This window comes from Nuphar pumila, chromosome 15, assembly GCF_984573655.1.
Source record: "Nuphar pumila chromosome 15, dmNupPumi1.hap1.1, whole genome shotgun sequence".
Lineage (NCBI taxonomy): Eukaryota > Viridiplantae > Streptophyta > Magnoliopsida > Nymphaeales > Nymphaeaceae > Nuphar > Nuphar pumila.
The window spans coordinates 1,493,358-1,517,077 of record NC_143263.1 but is presented as its reverse complement, the minus strand read 5'-3'; the positions used below and the strand labels follow the sequence as shown (position 1 = coordinate 1,517,077).

The 23,720-nt window shown below is 37.9% G+C and overlaps 3 protein-coding genes across 5 annotated transcripts; 1 reads left to right on the top strand and 2 right to left on the bottom strand.

Moving 5' to 3' along the window:
* The first annotated feature begins 6,759 nt into the window (after positions 1 to 6,759).
* On the top strand, positions 6,760 to 9,858 carry LOC149814077 (disease resistance protein RGA2-like). Its single transcript, XM_089989875.1, has one exon. It carries the CDS (start codon positions 6,760 to 6,762, stop codon positions 9,856 to 9,858), a length of 3,099 nt encoding a protein of 1,032 aa, XP_089846001.1.
* Positions 9,859 to 10,394: 536 nt separating this feature from the next.
* Positions 10,395 to 14,240, bottom strand: LOC149814076 (large ribosomal subunit protein eL30-like). 3 transcript variants are annotated; one of them, XR_016427993.1, is made up of 6 exons: positions 14,105 to 14,240; positions 13,916 to 14,021; positions 13,236 to 13,337; positions 11,156 to 11,271; positions 10,608 to 10,830; positions 10,395 to 10,483 (listed from the first exon to the last, which is right to left on the bottom strand). XR_016427993.1 is itself a non-coding variant. In XM_089989660.1 (5 exons), exons 1-5 carry the CDS (start codon positions 14,123 to 14,125, stop codon positions 10,732 to 10,734), a joined length of 444 nt encoding a protein of 147 aa, XP_089845786.1. In that variant the 5' UTR covers positions 14,126 to 14,240; the 3' UTR covers positions 10,497 to 10,731. The 3 variants fall into 3 exon arrangements, 2 of the variants coding, with proteins under 2 accessions (XP_089845786.1, XP_089845787.1); XM_089989660.1 differs by lacking the exon at positions 10,395 to 10,483 and having other exon boundaries at positions 10,497 to 10,830; XM_089989661.1 differs by lacking the exons at positions 10,395 to 10,483; positions 10,608 to 10,830 and adding an exon at positions 10,865 to 11,119 and having other exon boundaries at positions 11,203 to 11,271.
* Positions 14,241 to 17,885: 3,645 nt separating this feature from the next.
* Positions 17,886 to 22,662, bottom strand: LOC149814075 (uncharacterized). The gene is made up of 9 exons (XM_089988761.1): positions 22,415 to 22,662; positions 21,064 to 21,230; positions 20,676 to 20,780; positions 20,176 to 20,232; positions 19,831 to 19,911; positions 19,616 to 19,650; positions 19,013 to 19,102; positions 18,695 to 18,851; positions 17,886 to 18,113 (listed from the first exon to the last, which is right to left on the bottom strand). The coding sequence occupies exons 1-9, from the start codon at positions 22,560 to 22,562 to the stop codon at positions 17,994 to 17,996; spliced, it is 960 nt and encodes a 319-aa protein (XP_089844887.1). The 5' UTR covers positions 22,563 to 22,662; the 3' UTR covers positions 17,886 to 17,993.
* Positions 22,663 to 23,720: the final 1,058 nt, after the last annotated feature.

Below are 23,720 nucleotides of genomic sequence, written 5' to 3'. Positions count from 1 at the left end.
CATAAAATAGACAAACAAATTGTCACGAGGTTTATAAAATATACCACAAATTCGCCGTCGCTGACTGTGTAGTTATCGTTGTCTCCTTCCTCAACATCAATACCCCTTTACGATGAAGCAAGTTATATCTTCGGCCCCTGAACTCGTCATTTATAAAGGAAACGTCAGTTTGTTGTTCCTTACTCACGAAGCAAAGCTAAGCAACACCCTTCTGCAATTGTGAGACGTGTCACTCATTTATAGTGGAAACGTCGTTTCACATCCCGCTCATTTTCAAAATCTCGTGTAAACGTTGTGTCGATTTATTTTTTCATGTGTAAATGATGATGATGTCTATTTTCTTTGATGATGATGGTCGGGGTAGGCCTAGGAAGACTTGGATGGAGATGATAGGAAAGGATATGAATGCTTTGAACCTCACCGAGGACATGGCGTTGGATAGAAATGATTGGAGGAAAAGGATTCATGTGGAAGACCCAAAATGAATTTCTTTTTTGGTTCATATCGCTGACCCCAATTGTTTTGGGATGAAGGCGTAGTTGTTGTTGTTGTTGTTGTATGATGATGGTCATGTACTGTATCTAATTTAAACCAATGGTCATGATGTATTATAAACTAATACTCATATTTTTTATAAATGAATATTGTAAATCACGTCGATTTGTAGTTTTGAAGTTACATTGACAACGATATGTCTTTGTGAACGAAATTAATATTTTATTTATAAAATTACCTCGATTTGTATGGTTGAAATTACCTCAATTTGTACTTTACTAAGTCTAAACATCGTGTCGATTTGTTTATTGTTTTAATTTTCTGCCTTTTATGAATCATTCTTTGTGTAAATCGCGATACGATATATAGTTCACATAGACAAAGCTCATAAGCGCAAATCACTATAGGATAAACACTTCCTCTATAAAAACAAATCGCTATCTGTTATAGAAGGAATTATATAATTATAGAATGTTTCGTTACAATAAAGAATTAACTAATAGAGAGACAATCAGTATCAAGCAAATCACGATAGCACGTAGCCTTCATACGTACACATCGTTTCAGCCTTTTATCAATCATTGCATAAATCACGATAGGAAGACAAAGCTCGTAAAATCAAATCATAATTTCAACAGTACACAACGCTAAATGCAATATCGATTTTTATTTATGAAGGCCGAACATTACAACGATTTGTTCAGTGGCACTTGTATGTTACACTTATTAAAAAAAGAATTATACAAGTAAAGAATGTCACGTTAAAAAAAAGAATTATAGAATTACAAAAAAAAATTATAGAATTACAACAAATAATTATCGAGATAAAAAAATCACATAATGTTTATTCAGTGGCACTTGATGACTCAGATGGACTATGACATACAAGTCGTCTCTTTCTTTTCCTTGGTGGAATCTCTTTCCTCGGTGGCCTCTTGGTTCTCTAGATCTTATTAAAACCACTAGTAATCATCTCTACCAGTGTATCATATTGTGACCGCATTTGTCTCCCCAAATTCTGCACCTACTTTCGTAACTCCCTATTCTCATTCTCCAACATCTCTAATCTTGTGGCGAAGACTACCTTCTTTTTTGTGAGATGTGTTGGCTCCTCATCGTGTACTACAACTGAGGGAATCACAGTTGCAGCGAGAAGGACACGGTGGCCGTTATTTCTATGTTGAGAGACGTCATGCTGGGGGACAAGACGAACCTTACTTCCACGTTGCTTCTTCTCAATCGAAAGATTTTGACTCATGGGTTCCCAATAATTTCTGAAATAGTTGAGGTCATATTGTCGTTCTTTATAATCATATGCTATGGCACGAACACCTCAATTGTTCTAGCTATCCAATTGTTTCTTGTAGCGTTCGTGTCAATTCACATTCCTCGCTCCACCACTATTCATCGTCATTCTCACAAACACAAACTGCTTTGGAGTCGACTGTCCCAAGCCAGCTTGTAGGAGAACTCGACTACTATGTTGCAACTTGGCTTCAGATTTGCTAAACAGCCAAATATCGCAGCCCGACAGTCTCGCAGTCTCAACAACAACCTTTTGGTCCTCGTCATTCCCAACTCCATACGGTATCCACACAACCTATACATTGGAGATTGTGGTTTAGGTATAGACATAATTATACTATTAAATGCTAATGCAAAAACGATTTATCCTAACGAAGATAAAATCATGCAGCGATGACTACTTAAGAATGCTAAACATTAGAATGATTTATACTACTGAATGCTAAATGCCAATGCGATAACGATTTGTACTAACGAAGATAAAATCATGCAGTGATGATTACTAAAGAATATTAAACATTACAACGATTTACACTAATGAAGTTTCATGCTAAGACGATAACGATTTGTACTAAGGAATACAAAATCCTACAACGATCATTACTTAAGAATGTTAAACATTAGAACGATTTATACTAATGAATGCTAAATAATAATGTGATATTGATTTGTGCTAACAAAGATAAAATCCTGCAGCGATGATTACTTAAGAATGCTAAACACTTCAACGATTTATACTAATGAATGATAAATGCTAATACGATTTAAAACGATTTTAAACCATATACCTCATTTAATTGCAAACTATCTAAAATGAATAACGCATTATTCTCCTTGACATTTATTTTAGCCCACCAGCTGATCTTAGGAAAACCACAAATCGCAGGGTCACACTGAGGACGCAAGGCGACAATATGCTCCCACGTCCAGGCCTACAACAACAATATATTAGTAAGACTATACCATTCAACGATCTTAGTCTACAACTACTAAATATGTCATAAACAATTACTTAGACAAATGGTCAAAACCCTCCGACGAATTTTGTACCCTTACTCGCACGGTAAAGTTGACTGTATAAGTGTGCGAGCATAGCAACACCCCATGCATACTTGTCGACTTCATCTAAGTCTTCCAAGAAATGCAGCCACAGATAACTTAATCTCAAACTAGACAAATCTGAAATAAAGTAAGTTTAAAAAAAATAAAGAAGGAAGTCGTGCAACTCTTGGTCAGCTCTTTCAGATGCACATGTAGCGGACCAACCTTCCCATTTATTAAAAAAATAAGAAACTTTTATCGATGTAAAATTGCTTCCACCAGAAACACATCGACCCCAATCCTCCATCAACATTCCTAGAAGGGTCGTGCACTTGTCCCCTGCGTTATAGTTTGAATCCCGTGCTAGGATAACACTTTCATAGAACTTAAGACCAGTAATCTGCGCCATATCTTCTAAGGTCATGGTGATCTCAAAACCAAAGAACTGGAAAGTGTTCGTCTGGTGATTCCACTTATTGACCAGGTGGGTCATGGTGTTCAAGCACGTTTTAAAATAATGTTGGTCCAGAAGGCCGCCGAAGTGCATATTTCATAATCGGTCATTCTGATATTCACTCAGTTGTCCATACCAGGACAAAACTACACGCCACTGACACCGCCCTTTGAGTTTTTTACATGGTGCTCTACTTCTCTTTTAACCTCCCTATAATACAAAATGGCATATTATTCGTATTAAATCATAATTAGTTTTATTTGTACTTCTATACGTCGTTGTACACAGTAATCGCTATACATAGTAATCGCTATATATAATAATCACTATGCATAGTAATCGCTATATATAATAATCACTATGCATAGTAATCGCCATACATAGTAATCGCTATCACAATAATCGCTATACATAATAATACCTATCATAGTAAATCGTGACAGACAGGAGGGATTTACGTACCTTGGTCTCTCTTTTCTTCTCTTCATCCCCTCCCTCCCTCCTCGAACTTTCTTGTTGCTCTATCATTCTCTCCTCCTCCTCTGCCCTTTCTTGTTGCTCTGTCGCCTTCCTTTGCTTTTCTACTTCCTTCCTTCGCTCCTTTGTCTCCCTCCTCTGCTTTTCTACTTCTTCTTTCCTTTCTCTTTCCTTCTCTTTCTCCTCTTGTTTCTTCTTTTTCCTTTTCTTATCTTCCCCGTCTTCCTTCTCTTTCATTTGCTTTTTCTTATCTTTCTTGTCCTCCTTCTCTTTTCTTTGCCTTTCCTTCTCTTGCTTATCTTGATGCTTCTTCATTTGCCTTTCCTCTTCCATCTTCATCATTTGCCTTTCCTTCTCTTCCTCCTCCTCTCCCTTCTTCTTCAATTGTTTTTTCTTCTCTTCCTCCTTCTCCTTATTCTTACTTTGCCTTTCCCTCTCCTCTTCCTCCTTCTTCTTCAATTGTCTTTCCTTCTCTTCCTCCTTTTCCTTGTTTTTCATTCGCCTTTCCCTCTTATTGCCTTTTCTTCCTTTACTTTTCATTCTCCTCCTCCTTCTTCCTTTACTTTTCCTTCTCTTCGTCATCCTTCTTCTTCTTCTCCTTAATCTTTAGTTCTTCCCCATCCTTCTTCCTTTGCTCTTCAGTCTCAATATCTGATGAATAATACTCTGCATTATACAATTTCAATGCTTTGTCCCTGTCTTTATCATTCTCAATTTTTATTATATTTTGGTACCTTTCATAATGCTCATATATATGGGACTAGCGGATAATTTCTTCAATAGTCATCCCATCGAATGGCAGGGGCTTTCTTGTCTTACGAAATTTAGTCATTGCTAACCTGCACAACACATAAAATTAACTGCATCATTATACGCTACAACTTATATATTATCATATTCGTTAAACAATCACCAACATTACAAATCGTCGCAATATTTGACTTCATAAGTAAGCATCGTTGTAAGATTTACCAAACTTAAGTAAAAGTCGAGGTAACTTTATAAATACACATCGCTACTGCATTAAACATATAAACTGTTGTTACTTCAAACGTACAAATTGCTACTGATTTAAATGTATAAATCGTCAATGCTTCAAACGTACAAATCGTTGTAGAAATCGTACCCTTCATAAGTACATATGGTTGTAATGTTTTGCCTTCATAAGAACAAATCGTGCTAACTGTTTTTCGACTCTCAGAAGGTAGATAGGTAGAAATCGATTTGTTTTAGTATGAAAATGTGTTATTTAGCATGAATAGTACAACCGGTTGTAAGATTTAACATTCAGATTTACAAATCGATTTGTTTACATAATGAAACCATAGACAAAACTCACTGACCCGCCATGAGTTTTGGTAATCTGATAGTGGAGGAGAAACACCCAGAAGGTAGATGCAGCCGATGGTGGCAACGATGCTCCCACTACGCAGACGACGACAAAATGTGCTCCGACGACAGCAGACGATGACAAAGAGTGCTCCGACGACAGCAGACGATGACAAAGAGTGCTCCGACGATAGCAGACGATAGCAAATGGTGCATCGTCAGAGGGAGCTTCTGTTACAACAGATGGTGCAAACGTTAACTGCTTAGGGCAAAAACGGAACGTTTGGACTTTGAAGATTTAACATCACCCTCCATTTTCTGGATGGAGAATATTTTTGTCATTTTCTCGAATCGGCGTATAAAGGGCATTTTTGTCTTTTTATTGAATCATCGTTTCATGACTAGAATGATGAAAAATGGTACTTAAGTCTTTGCAACTGCATCTGACTCCGATGTTGGGTGATGTGGACACACACGGGGATACGAGCCCCATGTGCTTATATACGGGGTGCTCATTTGGACCCCCAAACACGCGGTGTAGCAAACAAGCATCTTCGAGGGGGGAACATATAAACCTGCTTCGTATGAAACAGGATTGGGTCAGAGTGTGCACCATCAGAGCACTTCTGGATGCCGTCAATCTCAAGATGAATGCAGTGCTGCACCGTAGGCCACGATCAACTGTTACAAGTAACAAAGAGCTTATTGCATTTGCAGAAGAAACTCCTACTTTTGAATGAACTGTTTGTGGCAATGTTATCAGTATGGGCAGACCTTCGATACACTGCAGGCCTGAATTGACTATTTTTAATAATTGTAAAAAAATATCAAAAAAATTTTAATATTATTTTAAATGTATTTTAATGGTTTTAACACGTGTCACGTTATGATTGACAAGTTATACATTTTTTATTATTTTGGGGCTGATACAGAACGATTCGGTTGAGTATTGGTATCGGCCGATACCGATACTGTTAACATTGGTTTGTGGGGTAGGTACATTGGCCATCAGAAGTTGAAAATTGGGGCATCTGCCGTCGGCAATCATGTTGGGCAAGCTGGTCCATATTGTCCATTGAATTTAGTCTTAAGGGTAACTTTGTCCCTTTCATTTGTATATGAAGCAGATATGATTACTAAATTATTTGTGGTGAACTGCAGACAATAGCATGTGCTTTCTTTCTAGTCACAGATCTCGTTATCAAAGAAAATTCTTTCAGTAACTTAACAATTTTTGTTTTTTGGGAAAAATCTTGAAAAATATTAATATATTTAAATTTTAAGATTATATAAAAACGTAAGAAAACACTGATGATATAACAATATAAATATCACCTTAATAATGCGATAATATCATATTAAAAATGCAATATTTTCAAAATAGTCAATTTTTTGAAAATATCAAGTTTTGGGGGGGAGTATATCGGGTTTTTAGAATCTCACAATGAAATTTGTGAGATTTTCAAAAAATGACGGATATTTGTAACTATGGTCCCCATATATATTTTTTTCTTTTTCTAATTCAACCATTGAACCAGTCCATGGTCTTCTTCCCTATAACTGCCAGAAGCTCAGATGATCAAAATGAATCCTGGCCCAATAACTCATTAGCTCTTTAGAGGTAGAGGTGGTACTCCAATTCTGATTCCCTGTTAACAATGACAGAGTACGTTGTGTCATTAGTGTCTGAAAACCTGAGGCAGTTCATCAAAGATCAAAGCGGATCTGCTTTAGGACAGTTCATCAAAGATAAAGTTGGATCTGCTTTTGGAGTTGAGAAAGAGCTAAGAAAGTTGGCCAGCACCTTCTCAGCAATTCAAGCGGTCATTGAAGATGCAGAGAGGAAGCAGATAAGGAACAAGTCGGTGAAAGACTGGCTCAGAAAATTGAAGGATGTGGCCTTTGATGTTGAGGATACACTGGATGATTGCAGGACCCAATTTTTCCTTTCAAGAGAGCAGGATTGTGGCACTTCAAGCGGATCAAAACGGGTACGCGATATCGTCCAACCCCTTTCTAAATTTCCTAGTAATTGTTTGGATCAGTACATGTTAGGGAATAGGATCAAGGAAATCATGGAAAGATTAGATGATATTGCTGAGGAGAAGGCCAGGTACCAACTAACAGATGTTAGTGAAAAGAATTTTGATAGGGAAGTTCGAGAGACTAGTTCTTTCGTCGACGAGAAGGAAGTTTTTGGTAGGGATGCCGAGAAGGAAGAAATCGTAGGGCGGTTGTTGGCAGATGGTGATGAAAATCTCTCTGCAGCTTCCATTGTAGCCATGGGAGGTCTGGGAAAGACAACTCTTGCTCAACTTGTCTACAATGATGACAGAGTGATTCACTATTTTGACAAGATGCTGTGGGTGTGTGTCTCTGAGGATTTTAATGTTGTAAGCCTCACAAGGGCCATGATTGAATCTGCATCGGGGAGATCTTGTGACTTGTCCAAGCTTGATCCCTTGCAGCAACATCTGAGACAGATCTTGAAGGACAAGAGATTTCTACTCGTACTGGATGATGTGTGGAATGAAGACAGTGAAAAATGGGATAAGCTAAAACATCCCCTTAGAAGTGGATCCAGTGGAAGTAGGATTCTGGTTACTACTCGCAGCGAGAGAGTCTCAATGGCAATGGGCATAACTCACATGCGACGGCTGGAGGGCTTAACAGATGAGAGCTGCTGGGAATTGTTCAGTAGAAGAGCATTCATGGGGAGAAGGGAGGAAGATTGTTGGAAGTTGGAAGAGATTGGAAAGGAGATTGCAAAGAAGTGCAAAGGCGTGCCGCTTGCAGCCAAGACTATAGGCGGCATGATGCGCACCAAGAGGACAAAAGAGCAGTGGGAGCTTGTGCTGAGAGATCAGACATGGGATTTGCTGAACATGGAGAAGGATATCCTGCCAGCTCTTTTGCTGAGTTACTATGACCTACCACCACCACTGAAAAAATGTTTTGCATACTGTTCCATGTTTCCCAAGGACTACCACATCTCTAAGCTTGAGTTGAAAAACTTATGGGCGTCCGAAGGGTTCATTCAAGCCAAGGAAATGAATGAGGTCTTGGCAATAGCTACTGACTACTTAGATGACTTAGTGCTCAGATCGTTGTTTCAAAATTCAGATAGAGGCACATACAAAGAGCAAACACACATCATGATGCATGACCTTGTGCACGATCTCGCAAGGTTCGTTGCAGGAGGGGAGGGCACTGGATTAACAGCAGAAACAGAGGACCTGAATGAGATCCTTACCAAGTCCCGCCATGCATTCATAGCTTACTGGAACTCCACAACTGAATCCGAAGCATCATTCCCATGCTCGCCACCCTCTGAAGCCAATACTCTACGAACACTCAAATTCCTTGCACTGAAAAATTTGGAAGATGGTGGCTTAACATGGTTGAAAGCTTTATTCTGCTACTCAAAAAGCTTGAGAGTGCTAGACCTGAGCAGATGCAGAATTCTTTGTTTGCCTGACTCAGTTGGAGAACTGAAGCATCTAAGACATCTCATCCTTGCTGATACTTGTGTCAAAAGTTTACCAAACTCTATTGGTTCTCTCTGTAATTTGCAGACCCTAAATCTTACAAAGTGCACTCAACTTGAGCAGCTACCTCAGGGAGTGACCAAACTGACTTGCCTAAAGCATCTCCAAATCAAGGGTACAATCTCATTGAAATCCTTGCCTACGGGTATTGGAAGACTAAGATGCCTTCAAACTTTAAGCAGGTTCACAGTGGGCAATAAGCCTGGTGAATGTGGAATTGGAGAGCTGAAGGACCTTAACCACCTCTTGGAGCTAAGCATAGAAAACCTGGAGATGGTGAACTCTGAGAATGATGTAACCAGGGCTCAACTTCAAAACAAGGAGCAACTTCACTCACTGAAATTGGCATGTTTAGGCCCTCAAGTCACAGATGCAGTGAAGATGAACAAAGTGTTCGAAGGCCTCCGGCCTCACAGAAATATTGAAAAGCTGCAGATTGAGATGTACATGGGCATTGAATTTCCAAGATGGATGCTTGATTTGACGCTCTCCCGTCTTGTGTCTGTGACTCTTTCACTGTGTCACAATTGTAGTCACTTGCCTACATTTGGACAGCTGCCCTCTCTCAAGTATCTGAGAGTGAGCAGCATGCACGCAGTGAGATACATAGGCCAAGAGTTCTATGGGGGAAATATGTCCAACAGTGCTTTCCCAAAGTTGCAGAAATTCATCATTGAAGATTTTCCTGTCTTGGAGAAGTGGTTAGAAGCTGAGAAAGCAATGCCACTGCTGCTCAAATTGAAGATTGCATCTGTCCCAAACTTGAAGTTTTTCCCGTTCTCATGCCTACCATCATTGAGGAAATTGAGTTTGGAAGCTTCATGCTTGGGGATGTTGGAGTCCTTACCTGACCTCCCCAACTTAGTTCACTTAAGTATAGGTGGCATTGAAGACCTGATATCACTCCCAAGTGGGCTTGCAAGATTTGAAACTATCAAAGAATTGGTGGTGGAACGGTGTTATATGTTGAGGTCCTTAAATGAAGACATGTTGATAAACCTCACACGATTGGTTGATCTGTCGATTATGGATTGCCCAGACTTGGCATCCCTTCCAAACTGCGTAGGAAGCCTGAGAATGCTTCAGTCATTACAGATAACAAGTTGCCCTGGGTTGAAAGAGAGGTGCTTTAAGGTGGCCGGGAAGGATTGGCACAAGATTGCCCACATACCAAGAATTGTCATCAACGGGCAAGTAATTCAAGGATAGCTTGCAAATTTCTACAATTCGCGTGTAAATACGCATATGTGGAGAAAGGATTGATGATAACAACCATCCTTTTCGTGAAAAGATCAGGTGCAATATGATTGCACAAATATTTGTGCATTAAGCACCTGATCAGCCTTCATCTTGGGGAAAGGCCTGATGGAGGGCGATCGGGTGCTTAATGCACAAAATTTGTGCAATCATATTGCACCCGATCCGGACTCATCCTTTTCTATGTTCTGATCTTGCTATCGTACAAATTATCAGACCATTTACATCCGATTCCCTGTAATGAGCTACCTAATGTTTTGCATTGAATTTCTACTGGATGATTAATAGATATTCTTCTTGACCGTCGCTTGTTTGATGTTCTGCGGCTGCGCGCATTAACATGTCAAATAATAGCATTACCAGAAACCTGGTTATACACCATCCGATCTCGTAGGACCCTCTGTATGGAGAGAGTAACGTTTTAAAGAGTAACTTTGCTTAATTCTACTCGCTTCTTGCTTGAAGAATCAACGTCGTGATCCATAAGGACCGAGGATATCAATGGGGATTTGATGATATGATCCAGGAGTTTACGTTTAATCTCACTGAACTTTCAGAAGGGATCCCCAAGCAGACCCTGGAAATGAACAAGACGAGTCAATCAACAAGACATGATTTCAATCGGTTTTTGGGAACAACTTAATAAGCATAGCAATCTTTTGCCCTGCAATTCAATCGGTTTAAGTTCATCAGATATGCACCATTCTTTCAGAAACATGATCCCCAGATCTCGGACGAAAGCTATTAAGGGAGAGGTCTTGCCGTCTTTTTATTGAACAGCTGCCACCGTATTGCCAATAGTTGTTTGGCAAACGCTCATCTGAGTCAACTCCAGAGCCTAGCAGGCATACGGCCAGTCAGTTGCAAATTCACCAGCACCAAACTAACACAGCTCTGAATTACACAAGCATCGACAATCTGAACCTAAAGGATAGAAACAGATCATTTTTCCCAAATGTGGTATGATACCAAAATGCATAAGCTGGCGGAGTGAAAACAAGATAAAAGAATCTAATACATATAGAGGAGAAACAAATGGTTCTTGTTACAACGTTTTCATTCCCTTCCATAAACCACTCGTATGTCCAATCTCAACACAACAAAATCTAATTGCTTAAAACAAGCTACAGAACTACCAAACAAAAATATCAGTCACTTTGCTGTTTGCTCACTCATTGCTCACTAGGAATGCTTTTGATGATATCAGAGTCACCTGAAACAGAGATGGCACAGAAGTGAGGACCACTACCTTACACCTACAGCAGAATGGGAAAAACATTATGAAACGGTATCCACCTGGATCTGTGATGCTGAGACAGCACACTCGGTAGTATTTACCACATGCTGTACCCAAATCCACATTATCTGAAAAGATTTAAAAAAAGAGTCAAACATGGGATTTTCATCGTCTACAGAGATCAAAGGAAACAATTGGGGCACTAGAGTGACGGTTAATGACATAAATTAGCAACTAGTTGTGAATGCACGTGCATGCACAAGTTCACACACAGGTTATTTAAACAATGTTTCAAAAAGAATACTACGAACAGGAGAGTCAATTCTTTAATGAAGGAAACTAAATAGAACATATGCATTTGATGCAGTCAATACAATGTTAAGAGTTTCCTATGGATAAAATCATGTTCTAAAGTTCATATTTGGTAAGTTGTGGGGCATGTGACACTCATATGTACATGAAAGAGTTCTTAGAGTGACACGGAAAGAGGATTTCCACATTTTATGATCCATAAACATTCTGTTTTCTTTTGTGGTAAAACTTGACGAAAGCAGTATGAGGTGTGCTTCACTGGAAAGAACTTACCATTGGCCATCACATCTAAGACATCTCATACCCTTTCCAATTTCACATTCTATGCAATCTCATTCTGACAGTGTGATAACCAGTACTACTATTTGATGTTACAACATGATCCATGGATCAATGATAACACACTTGCTACTTGCATTTCATTTACTTCTTTTCTTACAAAATGAAGTAAGCCTCTTTCTCATTCACAGCCAAATAACAGATTCAAATACACTATGATACCATAGCTGAGAATGTATGGTTTATCTTTCTCTTAATAAACAGGAGTTCTAGATCAACCATCAGTCATTACACATTAATCATAAAGGAATGAGATCACGAAGCATGAATAACAAACACCATCAAAAGCAACAGTAAGCCATTAAATTGTGGGAGTCCATGAATGCTAATAAGGCATCCTCCCCCTCGCCCACTCCCATCTTTCTATTTAATTATCAACACAAGAAGGATATGCTCTCTGACTATGTTTACAATATCTTACATGTTCATACACAGGGGGAACCATGAGGTCCCTAAGCTTTTCAGAGGCGGTCTTCTTGAACAAAGCTCTATAATAGGAAAACAATATTCTTATTCAGCATGCTTCCTTCACCAGCTTCCTCCACTATCTTGGAAACCATCAATTTTTCAATAGCATCCAAAGATTAAACCAAGCTATACTGCCTGATAATATACCAGTTAAGTCTGGTCAACTTTAAAATTATGTAATCCTAAACCAAACTTACATGGACAGATCTGAACCAAGCTAAACATGTAAAGAACTAAAAATACCACAACCTGTATTCTCGTAAAATCATCTGTTCTACAGAAGCATCAGGGCCTAATACAATAAAATTAATCTCTCTAACAACTTTGGAAGCATTCAGGATTCTGAAAAGGGTCCACAAACACAAAAGAATCAACAAAGTCTTGTTTTGACCACAAGGGAGACCATCTGTTATCAACTTCTTATTCATGCCCAACATTAAGAAGCACAGGACCATACACATAAAGATAAAACCACCAGGTCTACAGATTGACTCTAAGACAGAACTTTTCAGAACATAACAAATAGTCAGTGCAGTAAAAACAGATGTTAGCTTAACCATGACGATCCAATATTAACAAGTCAAAACTACCTAACAGCAACAATGCCAGATTATAGAGGTTCCATTCCACATTACAAATCAAACAATCCCTTCCAGTTTACCACTTTCAGGAACTAAGAGCTACTTACGTGGGAGACATGCAAGATCACTCATATGTGCAAATGCAACTTCAAAGCACAAGATTGCAAAATAACTACAAATTGAACAGAACCCGACAAAATCAGGCACCTTACAGACTCGAAAACAAGACGCAAAAAGCAAAGAAAAATAGATAGTAGAAGCACCAGTGAAAGAATCCTTTTCGTAATAGAGAACACATTGAGCAACAATTAAAACCAAATATCTAGTAAACAGCGATAAACAACTCCATAAAAAAATAACCAACGTAAATTGGGACATGTTGATAAACTTACTCCCATTGAAATGGTGAACCCCAACTTTCGAAAGCATGGCATAGTACTCGATTTCAGACTTCCTGAGAGGCGGGCAGTTGTTCGAAATGATGATCAACTTTGCTGCCATCAACAACACAAAATCATCCTATAAGTTTGGTCCAAGGCAACATAATACTTCTTTTTTTGGATAAACCATCTAGGGTTAGACTAGACAGACTCCTTATCTGAACAAGAACACAAACATAATTTACATGCTAATTATGTCAACATCAGATACACACTGAAAATATATAAACAGCTATGGACTGACTGGATATGTCCACCTATCCAAACCAAATGGTATAACTACGGATATCGCATCCCGTCACAACACAATATCGAACCTCATCCTACTTCTCCGGAAAATAGTTTCTAAAGCCATCGTATTTGCACATTCAAACACGATAATGATAAAACACAAGGGATAATTGGAAACCAAATCAGGACCCAAAAAGACGTAACGAACATAGAGCTTCATCCTCACATAAACCAGATCTGATCAAACTATTCTACGACAGAGATTGAGATTTTTATCAGTCCAGGCCAATTCATTGTTCGCCAAAAAAGAAATAATGAAAACGAGATAATCGCGGAGACTTCGCCCCAGAAACACGAAATAAATCACGATTCTCAGCAGAACAGACACGATCGACGGGTACCTTTAGATCCCCTGAGGGATCTGAGGACGGTCTTGTAGCCGAGGGTGTACTTCCCGCTCTTCATCACGAGAGCGAGACGATTGTTGATGCTCTCGTGGGTCTTCTTCTGAAGAAGAGGAATCGGAAACGCTCGGAATTAGATCGGAAAGAAGGGGAAGGAGAAGGCGAGAGGGAGGGAGAGAGACTCACCGTCTTCTTGGTGGACGCCATCGCTGCCGCTCCTCCGGAACAAACGCTCGAAAACGAAACCCTAGCGAAGGATATCCGACTGGCGCCAAGAAAACCCTAACCCACACGTAATTTAGCTTCATATAAGGAGCCCTGGGGTTTAGCAAACGAAGGGAAATATCAAATATCCCAAAAAAAAACCTGGCTCTTTCCCTTTTAGTACTATACGGTGGTCAGAATTTATTCGAAATTACTGAAGGGTCCCTTGATCGTGTATGGGTCGGATCTTGCTCGACCCGATGTTACATCCGAAAAATACCGGTTACGGGTTCCATTCCGTTCTCAAAATGGAAACAGCGATTCGGATACGATCTGGAAATCTGCCGTGGTCCATTCTGCGAGAACGGATCAACTCCGTTGGCTTCTATGTGAAATGGGTTGAGATAATATATGTTTTGTTGTTTCTATAGATGGATCCAGAAGAGAACCAAATGCTCTTGGATATCTACGATCTGTATCCAACAATGTGTGTGCCGGGCCCAAACTCCAACCGATTTGCATCACTACTATTAGGTCTGTCAACAGGTCGGGTACCGAACCCCCTCAAATAACAAAGCGTCAGGTTCGGGTTCGAATTTTATTGGGGTCACAAAAATGAAATCCCAAACCTGGATTCTTTAATTTTAGAAGTTTACTTTTTACTTAAAATACATATAAAACACTCGGGTCAGCTTGGGTACCCAGCAAAAAGAACTGACTCGGATTAAGTACTCAGAAAAAATCATGTCCCAAAACGGGCCCACATACTGGGTCAATGTTCAGGTCAACCCAAATATTATTCGGGTTAGCACTTTATAAGCCTATATCCGGGAATTCGAGGTTAGGTCGGGTTGAATACCCACTGCAAACCCGACTCATTGAGAGACCTAACCACTATTTTGTATGGTTCCCATATAAAAGTTGGATGGATCGGACTCGGAGTTTGCTTGAGTTCAGTTAAAGCACAAGAAGACACAAGGCTTCTTGATGTGCAGAAATAAGTGAACTTTAAGTATAGGTCAAATGGGGTCCGGACCTAATTGGTCAGGTCCTAGTCTTGGCCAAGTCAGCCCTATTACTATTGTGCCATACTGATTTTGTTACCATGGTATTCCGGTCGGTCAAACTGGTCTTGGGCTCGCGGCTAAGTCCTCTGGTTAGTCTATCAGAAAGAGGGTTTCTTAAAGTTCCTTTTTTTAGCTAGTCCAAGCCAAAACCCTTTATCACGACCTCCTTGCCCACCAGGTTTCTTAAGTTCTAACAGTGAGCTGAACCAACAGAAACGATAATTTCTAAGAATATTGGATCCAGTGGAGTCTCAAATTGAGACCGGCCTGAATTCATGAAGCTCAAACTTGGTGAAGGCCCCAGGGAGGTCTTGCCAAATGTGGTCCATATACGAAGTCCAGATTCGTATAGTTGGACCTTGACCTATGAAGTTCACTAGTTCCTAGTTATCGAACCAAGGATTCTAGTTGGCCTCTACCGGGCTCGAGGCATACTGGTTTCAATGCCAGAAACACCAATATTTTAAGGGTACATGACTATTATGGAGTGTACCCTTCGAGAGGAATATTGAGTTGGGATAATGTTGCATATTTGGTATAGTCGGGTTTGATCCAGGTGGGTTCGGGTCAGGGTCCAGTTTTAAGATTATGGTTGCAATCATATTAACTTGCAATCTCTTTTTTACACCCCAAAATCACATGTAAAAGGACTGATGTGGCCATCTCGTAACTCAGAGGTCACTAAATTAAAGGGTTAATATTTTGTGCTATTGAAGGAACAAAACTATCCAGTATAAATCACCTTATTTTCATGGTTTTTTTTGTAGATTTGATTAGGGGTGGGCATTGAGCCTTGGGAAAACCCTGGCCCACGGCCCCCCCCCGTTAGCTCCATAGGCCTAATCAAGCCGGGCTGGACCAAAAGCCTGGTTAGGGCTGAGCTTGGGCTTAATTTATAGACCCAAGCCCGGCTTGTGGTGGGCTGGCCCGGCTTGTGGCGGGCTGGCCCGGCCCAATGCCCACCCATAGATTTGACCTCATGAATATGATCTACAAGGTTTATTTAGTAGAAAATGGGTTTTGAATAATCTCATCGTAGCATGAATGCAAGTTTTTGAAAGGCTTAAAAAATCAACGGCACACAATGCACTAAAATTTCACGATTGAAAAAATCACATCTTTAATTAGATTGAAATATCCCTAGCAGACAAACCATGCTGAAACACATCTATGTGGTCAGATTTAGTTGATAACACTTGAACCTATGAAGCTCAATAGTTCAGTGAATATTAACCCATGCCTTTTTTTTTTTTTGAGAAGGGAATATTAACCCATACTTAAATTAGTGTTTGCATTTGGTACTAATGAAAGCACAGCTGAAAATCATAGGTCCAAGCTGCATCAATTAAAACCAACCACATAGATGTTGAATATGGTTTTTTTGCTAATGAACAAATCTTGTATCATGTTTTTGCAATGTAAAAATATGATACTTTTAGTCATGAAATTTTGGTAAATTGTGAACCCTTGATTTTTAAAGTCATTCAAAAACTTTTTTACATGTCATAATCACACATGTTTCTAAATTCATATTTAAACAAACCTTGTAGATCGCATCAATAGGTCCAATATTAAAAAAGAAAATCCCAAAAATATGAAAAGAAGGTGATTTCTAGTCAATAGTCCTATACCTTCATTAGGACCAAATATTTGCTCATTAAATTAAACTATAAGAATAGTTCAACAATTGTAAAACCTCAATCCAAAATTCACATTTTGCCATTTATTTATGATAGGGTGAACAAATCCGCCAACAGCATGGAGAACATATTCCCTGACCCAATTAATGCATATATCCACAGTCTGTTTGGCAGTGATGTGAACATTTTCGAACATCATTTGATTTCTTATTTGCCACATTCTCCATGAGACAACCTTGGAAGTCAATATCCATCACTGGCTCCATAATTCTTGTTCAACTGCTTGACACGCAACAATAAATTTTTTGCAGGGCTTAGCAAAAGTGAGTCTTAATGGATGATTTACTCGTGTGCGGGTATGTGTGTGTAAATCTAACTTTAAACCCTTTATATTAACATTAACAACATTCAATTAACTGAAATGACAAAAACACCTTCAAAAGTAGTGAAACTTTTAAAATAAGCACACACAAACAAGAGAGAGAGAGAGAGAGAGAGAGAGAGAGAGAGAGAGAGACTTTTGTGTGTATGTGCATATCATATGTTTGGTATCAATGAGTAGTCTCATTACTCATGCATTTTTTAGTAAATCTGACTGCAAATGGATTTATCATGGTTCAATTATTTTAGAATACTTGATTGAACAAATGAATTTAGATATTAAGCTATATTTTTAGGAAGAACAAAAATGAATGATTCAAATTGCACCAAAATGCAACAATTAAAAGAAACTTTTCACATCCAAATTGTTGGATGAAAAATATGACTTGTACTTAGTGAACCACCCAAACCCATCTGTATGGTCTGATCTACTTAAGAATACATAGCTGGTGAACTTCCACTCTTGGGTCTGTCTTTGACAGAACCAGCAGGGAAGGGCCATGGAGGAAAGAATTTCGGCAAATAAATCTTTTTCCTTTTTCTTGAAATGTTTATTTATATGTTAACTCTTGTTGGAAATTTGTTATTGGAAAAAAAAAGAAACTGTTGTTGGAAATTCTTGGCTTGGATACAGTAAAAAACATAATCATGTATGGGCTAAATAGTTGCATCACATTTTTGGAACGCAGTAAATATAAGATGATATGCCACAGTAAATGTTTGTATTTTGGTAAGTTGCCCAAACCACTACTCAAATTCTCAACTGAAGCAGATAGCCTTGTTTCAAGGATTTGGATCATCTTCGTTCTCCAGAAAAATGAATTTTAAGTCCTCATTGTCTCTGTAAACTTGAACCAGAGCAGCAGCTTTGTATGCAAACATTCCAACCATTGCTGGGGCCAGCTGTGAAAAAAAATGGTACCTTAATTGCGAACATAATTTTGAATAGTTAGAAAACAAAACGATATGCAGTTGATGCAGACATGATGATCAAACCCTAAACAACCCCTTGAAATTAGCATCAATAGCTTGTTTATATAAGGGGGTATAGCATATATAACTCTTACAAACATTCACAAGTACTAGTTTAAAATTATGGGAGCATAAATTTCACATCCAGGAAATATGATCAGAAAAAGTAGGATTGCTACAATCCCTCAAAAGCCCAACCACTTAGACAAGTTGCAGGATCAGCAATCACTTAACATAATAGAGGTGAAAACTCAATGATGTTGAACAAGCAGTTAACAAGTGATAACTGTAATTAAAAGTCTAAACAATCAACTGTTTCTGAGTTGTTTGGTTATATACATTAAAGAAATAAATGAGCATCCTAACAACCATTTCAGACTTTGCAGAAGAAACATAAAATGACGATGCTTCAGAAAGTGTCTGCTCACAAATTATGTTAGCTTTTTTTTCCTTTATTTTTCTTTTATTTTTTTGGCTAAAGAGGGCTAGCAAGAAATTCAGTAAATTTTTACCTGAAAATCAAAGGAATCATTGAAAAAATGGTGCAATATGCCCCAGAGTCCATAAATGGCCACAGGAATCACAAGCCTAGGAGATGACAAGGCCAAGGTGCTTCCATTCAACACTCTTTGAAAGGAATCCTTCAGATCATCACTTCGAATTCCAATCCTGGTCCACATAACCTTGTTATTAAGAAGGTTGAATTTTCAAGATTCAAAATTGTAAATTCATGGAAACGTTTTTTTTTCACCTTTTCAATAGGGAAATCATAGAAAGTTCGCTAGGAAAACAAACAAACTAGAAGTCTAGATCAATGCCACAATACTCACTTCTTGAATTTCTTTTGCATAAAAATCTGGGGCACAGTTTCCCTTGAGATGTTATCCGCATGATTATAGAGGAGCTGAAGATACAAGCAGCTGCAACCCATGGAAATTCCACATTAATAACAGGCGACGTCTAACCAAACCAAGTCTTATTAGTTGACTAAGAAATACTTGGTCATGAAAAGGATTAGATGTCTAGACTACTCATTCTTGAAGATTGACTGCAGCCATTTATTTGCACAACAGAACCAGAATAAGATTGGGGAGCTAAATCCAGCTCAAAGATCCTCAAAATAAATTAATGAAGAATTTTCCACACATACTAATAAGTATAATGTTGGTCAAAAGTCAATAAAAAAATTAGTGTGCTTTCCAAATGACAATCATAATGATACCAATATTTGTTTATTTTTCTTGGCATGCACAAAGAGACAACGATATGTTCTCTTCATCAGAACAATAGGATGCCTATTAACATTATTCATGCTGTAAGGTTTGAACTTTGAACTATTGTGACAATAAAATATCTCTGTGATTCCTTGAAAGAAGCAGAAGAATTTTCCTCTTCAAGATGTTTTAGAAGTTTCCATAAAATGATTAACCAACCTGAAGAGAATTCCTGATGCATAACTGATAGCAGCCTGTTTGCACCAATTGGAAGTTCATTAGTGCACAAGTAATTAAGACATTCATAATGTGTTATCCAAGCATATCCACTCAGCGATATAAAATATAATGATAACAATTCATGATTATATCTATCATGGTTGTGCAAAAAAAAAAGAAAGATGCTAATCCACATTCTTACAAAGGAATGATACCTGGAAAGACAAGGTTAACAAACAATATCCACTGCAAGCAGCTCCTATAACAACAGTTAAAAGCATTAATTCCCGCTTCAGCTGGTCATAAGAGTCAGCACAAGCATCAGTTCCTATTTTTTTTCCCAGTCTATCATACAGACAAGTGCTAAGCATAAGAAAATCAGCTTCTTCTCCAGCCAACACACATGCACACCCACACTTGTTACTTTAGATACAAGAGAACATGAACTCAACAGGTTAGTGAATATGTTTAGTATAAGATGCATTTTCGATTTGTGGCTAAAAAGCTTGTTGGTGCATTTGTGGCTAAGGAGCTTGCTAGTGCAAGGGCAAGTTACATACAGCATCATATTTCAGCAGGCCAAGTCTCTTTCTTCTTTCACTGTCATTCTGCCGTTCCTGTCATCATCAAAATAGGAGTTTTAGTCCACAAGTTTACTGCCATTGGTAAAACATGATTTTTCTAAATATTACAGGCAAATTAAAATATATTCCCGAAAAGGAACAAACAGAGTTGTTTCCATCTTTTTTTCATTTTTTTATTATTGTGATCATAGTTCTGCTACATGATTTTTGTCTAAGGACCAGCTATTGCCGGCTATCAGCCCATTTGTCTAAGAACAAGCTGCCTTTCACACTCTACCATATACATGTTTAATTGTATATTTCAAGAATTCCCCAAATCCAATCAAACAAAGTGAATTAACTCAATACAGAAAAAGTTTGTTCTGTGTGAAGCCATTTTGGTTGTTTGGCCAAAGTTAGTATCTTATAATGAAGAAAATATAATAATAAGAAACATATCATTTAATTAGTTGCAAACATAACAATTTAAATCAAACCTTAACAACTGCTTTCTTGTTGAAAGGTGCAATCATGTCACCTGCAACCCACTCTTGAGTTTTTGTGAGCTTGAGAAATCCACCAACATTTTCATCATTGCTGGCCTGAGAAATCACAAGTTATAACATAAACAAGCAAGCTCAAGAATATTTGCAACAAATAGGACTAAGGAATGTAAGAAAACAACCAAATCAGAGAAATTTATAATTAATACCACTAGACCTTGTCCAAGAAAATATGTAAGCCATAGTTCTATTCGCATTAAACTGACTTTTACAAAATGAAGAAAGAATAAACAAGATATTCGAAGATTGTTCTTTTGAATAGAAAACAGTTCCACTACTTGCAGATATCAACTATTGAACTTCTTATACTAACTCTGCTAACCTCTTGAAATTGTTGACTGTTCTCAGCTGTTACGCTAGCTTCTGATTCATCTGGTCTCAGCACATCCCTGCCCCAGAGTATATCAGAAACTTTTGATATGAAGTCTCCATTCAATTTTCTCTCCCTTAAAAACAATTCCAAAATTTCTTCTGACACAAGGTCACCGCCTGGCAGTGTAAATCGCTTAATCATTTAGACCAAAATCAGAAGATGAATATGCAAAGCCGAACTTACATTTCAAACAGAATACTAGTAGACACAGGATTCTACATTCAAAACACAAAATGCTTTCGGAAATGTGTACATTTAGCTGCTTAATCTTTGTATTTTTTCAGATGGGATCTACTGTTGGTTAAAAATCAATTCTATAACCTAACTGGTTAGGTACCGATGCGACTAGTAAAATTGATGGTTACAAAGTTTTTTTTATAGAAGTTTGCAAAAATATAGTTGGAAATATACAACTGAATCATGTAAATGCATGAAAAAGGCATCCGGCATCTAGAAAATGCAACTGTCAAATACACCAAAAAATTAGTGGAACATTTTTGTTACTTATTTGGCATTTGTGCTTAACTGAGAGATGGTCAAGCACATGACAGAGGAATGTGAAACAACCTTGCCCATTCTAACTAAGTACATTTCGTTTTGACTACATTGTCTTGATTAAAAGATGATGGTATCTGCAAACAGAGCTATCTTTACAATGAGAATTTCATATATACTCTCCGGGCCTGTTTTCAGCATGAAATTTATCATTTCCTTGTGAAGGCCAATCCTCCGCCACCTCGGACTAACATCAGCAAAAAAGGCTAGTGTATAAGTAGCAATTCCCAAATATATTTAGAGGCAAACCCGGCTAGTTCAAGAGATCGGTTCCACATTACCAGAATTATACATCAGACCTATTAACCACTCATTCATTTCCTGATTTTTCTATCAGAAATCGTCGAAGGCATTTTTCTTGTCACTTGAGCATCTTCTTTTTCTTTTTTCTTGGTTCTCATAAATCAGCAAACCGCATTATTGGTTAGTGACATTTACAGCAGCATCACTATTGAAACTTCACAAAACACATAGTGACAGATGGGTTTCATCACGCAACTCATAAAGAAAAAAAAACTAAACCCATCTAGAGAAAGCAGAAATTGTGGAAGAATTATCCATGAATTTGCACCATCTCCAGATCAAATCTATCCCCACCAAATTTTCAGCAATACCAACAAAGCTTTCGTGCCAAAAAATTGAAATAATATCAAAGACAATTGGTGGGCCTCAACCATAACATACAACGGAAATATGGGCACTCAAAAACAGGGAGAGAGAAGCGAGGAATGTAGCGAATGCATACCGGGATCGGAGTTCCTGGCATATGCAAATCTGAGCCATTTCCTCGAAGTTGGTTCGGCATGAAACGATGGGATTCTTGGATTTAGAGGCCTTCTGCTCCCTAGTTCGACAGAGCCAACGTTCAGATGGCCAAACCTGAGACTCCCCATTCACTCCCTCATATGATAATGATAAGAATCACTCTTTTGTTGGTCAGGAGAGCGGACACAGCATCATGTTTGGGATGGTTTCCTTAGCTGATGAGATATGAAGAATGTGAGTGGCAGTGCAGATGGTCCTAGAGCGTCATTCAATCCCCACAAAATATCTATGAACTCTGCCCAAACTCCAAAGTGACCAAAAGTTTAAAACGGCAAAATATCGCCAGCCAAAAACTAGCGAAAATTAGGATTTTTGTTAAAAATTCCATATTTTTTGGCAAAATATCGGCAATAATGAATAAATTAAAACAATGTTAAAACTAAATTTTTATGAAAAAATACAAAAAAGTATTTTAAAAAAATCATGATAAATAGTCGTTTAGAAACATAAATAATGTGTTTAAAATGTGATAGTTATGTTTTTACCAAATCACAAATATCAAGAGAAATTACAGTTTAAAACTTTGGGTAATTTATGGTAATATTAGTTATACTGTCTCTTAAGGAGGATCCAACATTTGGTAACGAAGGGATCCCATAGTTGTTTAGTTGCATCAGATGGTTTGTTAGAATTAATATGCATGATGTATTCATGCAAGCAAATTAAGAGATAAATATAATGTCTTATTATTTAGTTCGTGCATTAGAACAACCAATTAGTGGTAGAAGCGATCATGTAGACAACAAAAAATTAAATGATGATGATGGTGTCAAACAAAAGATGACATGAAAGTCAAACCTTGATATGTTATATAAGCTATATAAGCAATTATTGGACAATAGAATTGAATTTTTTACTAACAAGACATGATTGCATACATTCTCGTTATGTGGATTCTCATAAAAGGAAGAACAATTAAAAATCATTACAATAGACATTTAAAATGGTTGATGAACTACGTAACGAAAAACTTAATGATCGAAAATCTTTTCAGTAGCTAACAACAAAATCAAACGATGAAGACATTATTGCTGGCAAATGTTTAATGATTTAAAGCATTGTCGTGAATTTTTAAAAAATCATGTGATTAGGTATAACTATAAAACAAAATTCTTAAAGAGTTCTCATAATAAAGTGGCTTTTGTATGCAAGAGAAAAAACCTATAAACTATGATTGATTATTTTTGAAAGATCCATAAAAAAGAGAGTATATATGTAGTGGTTCA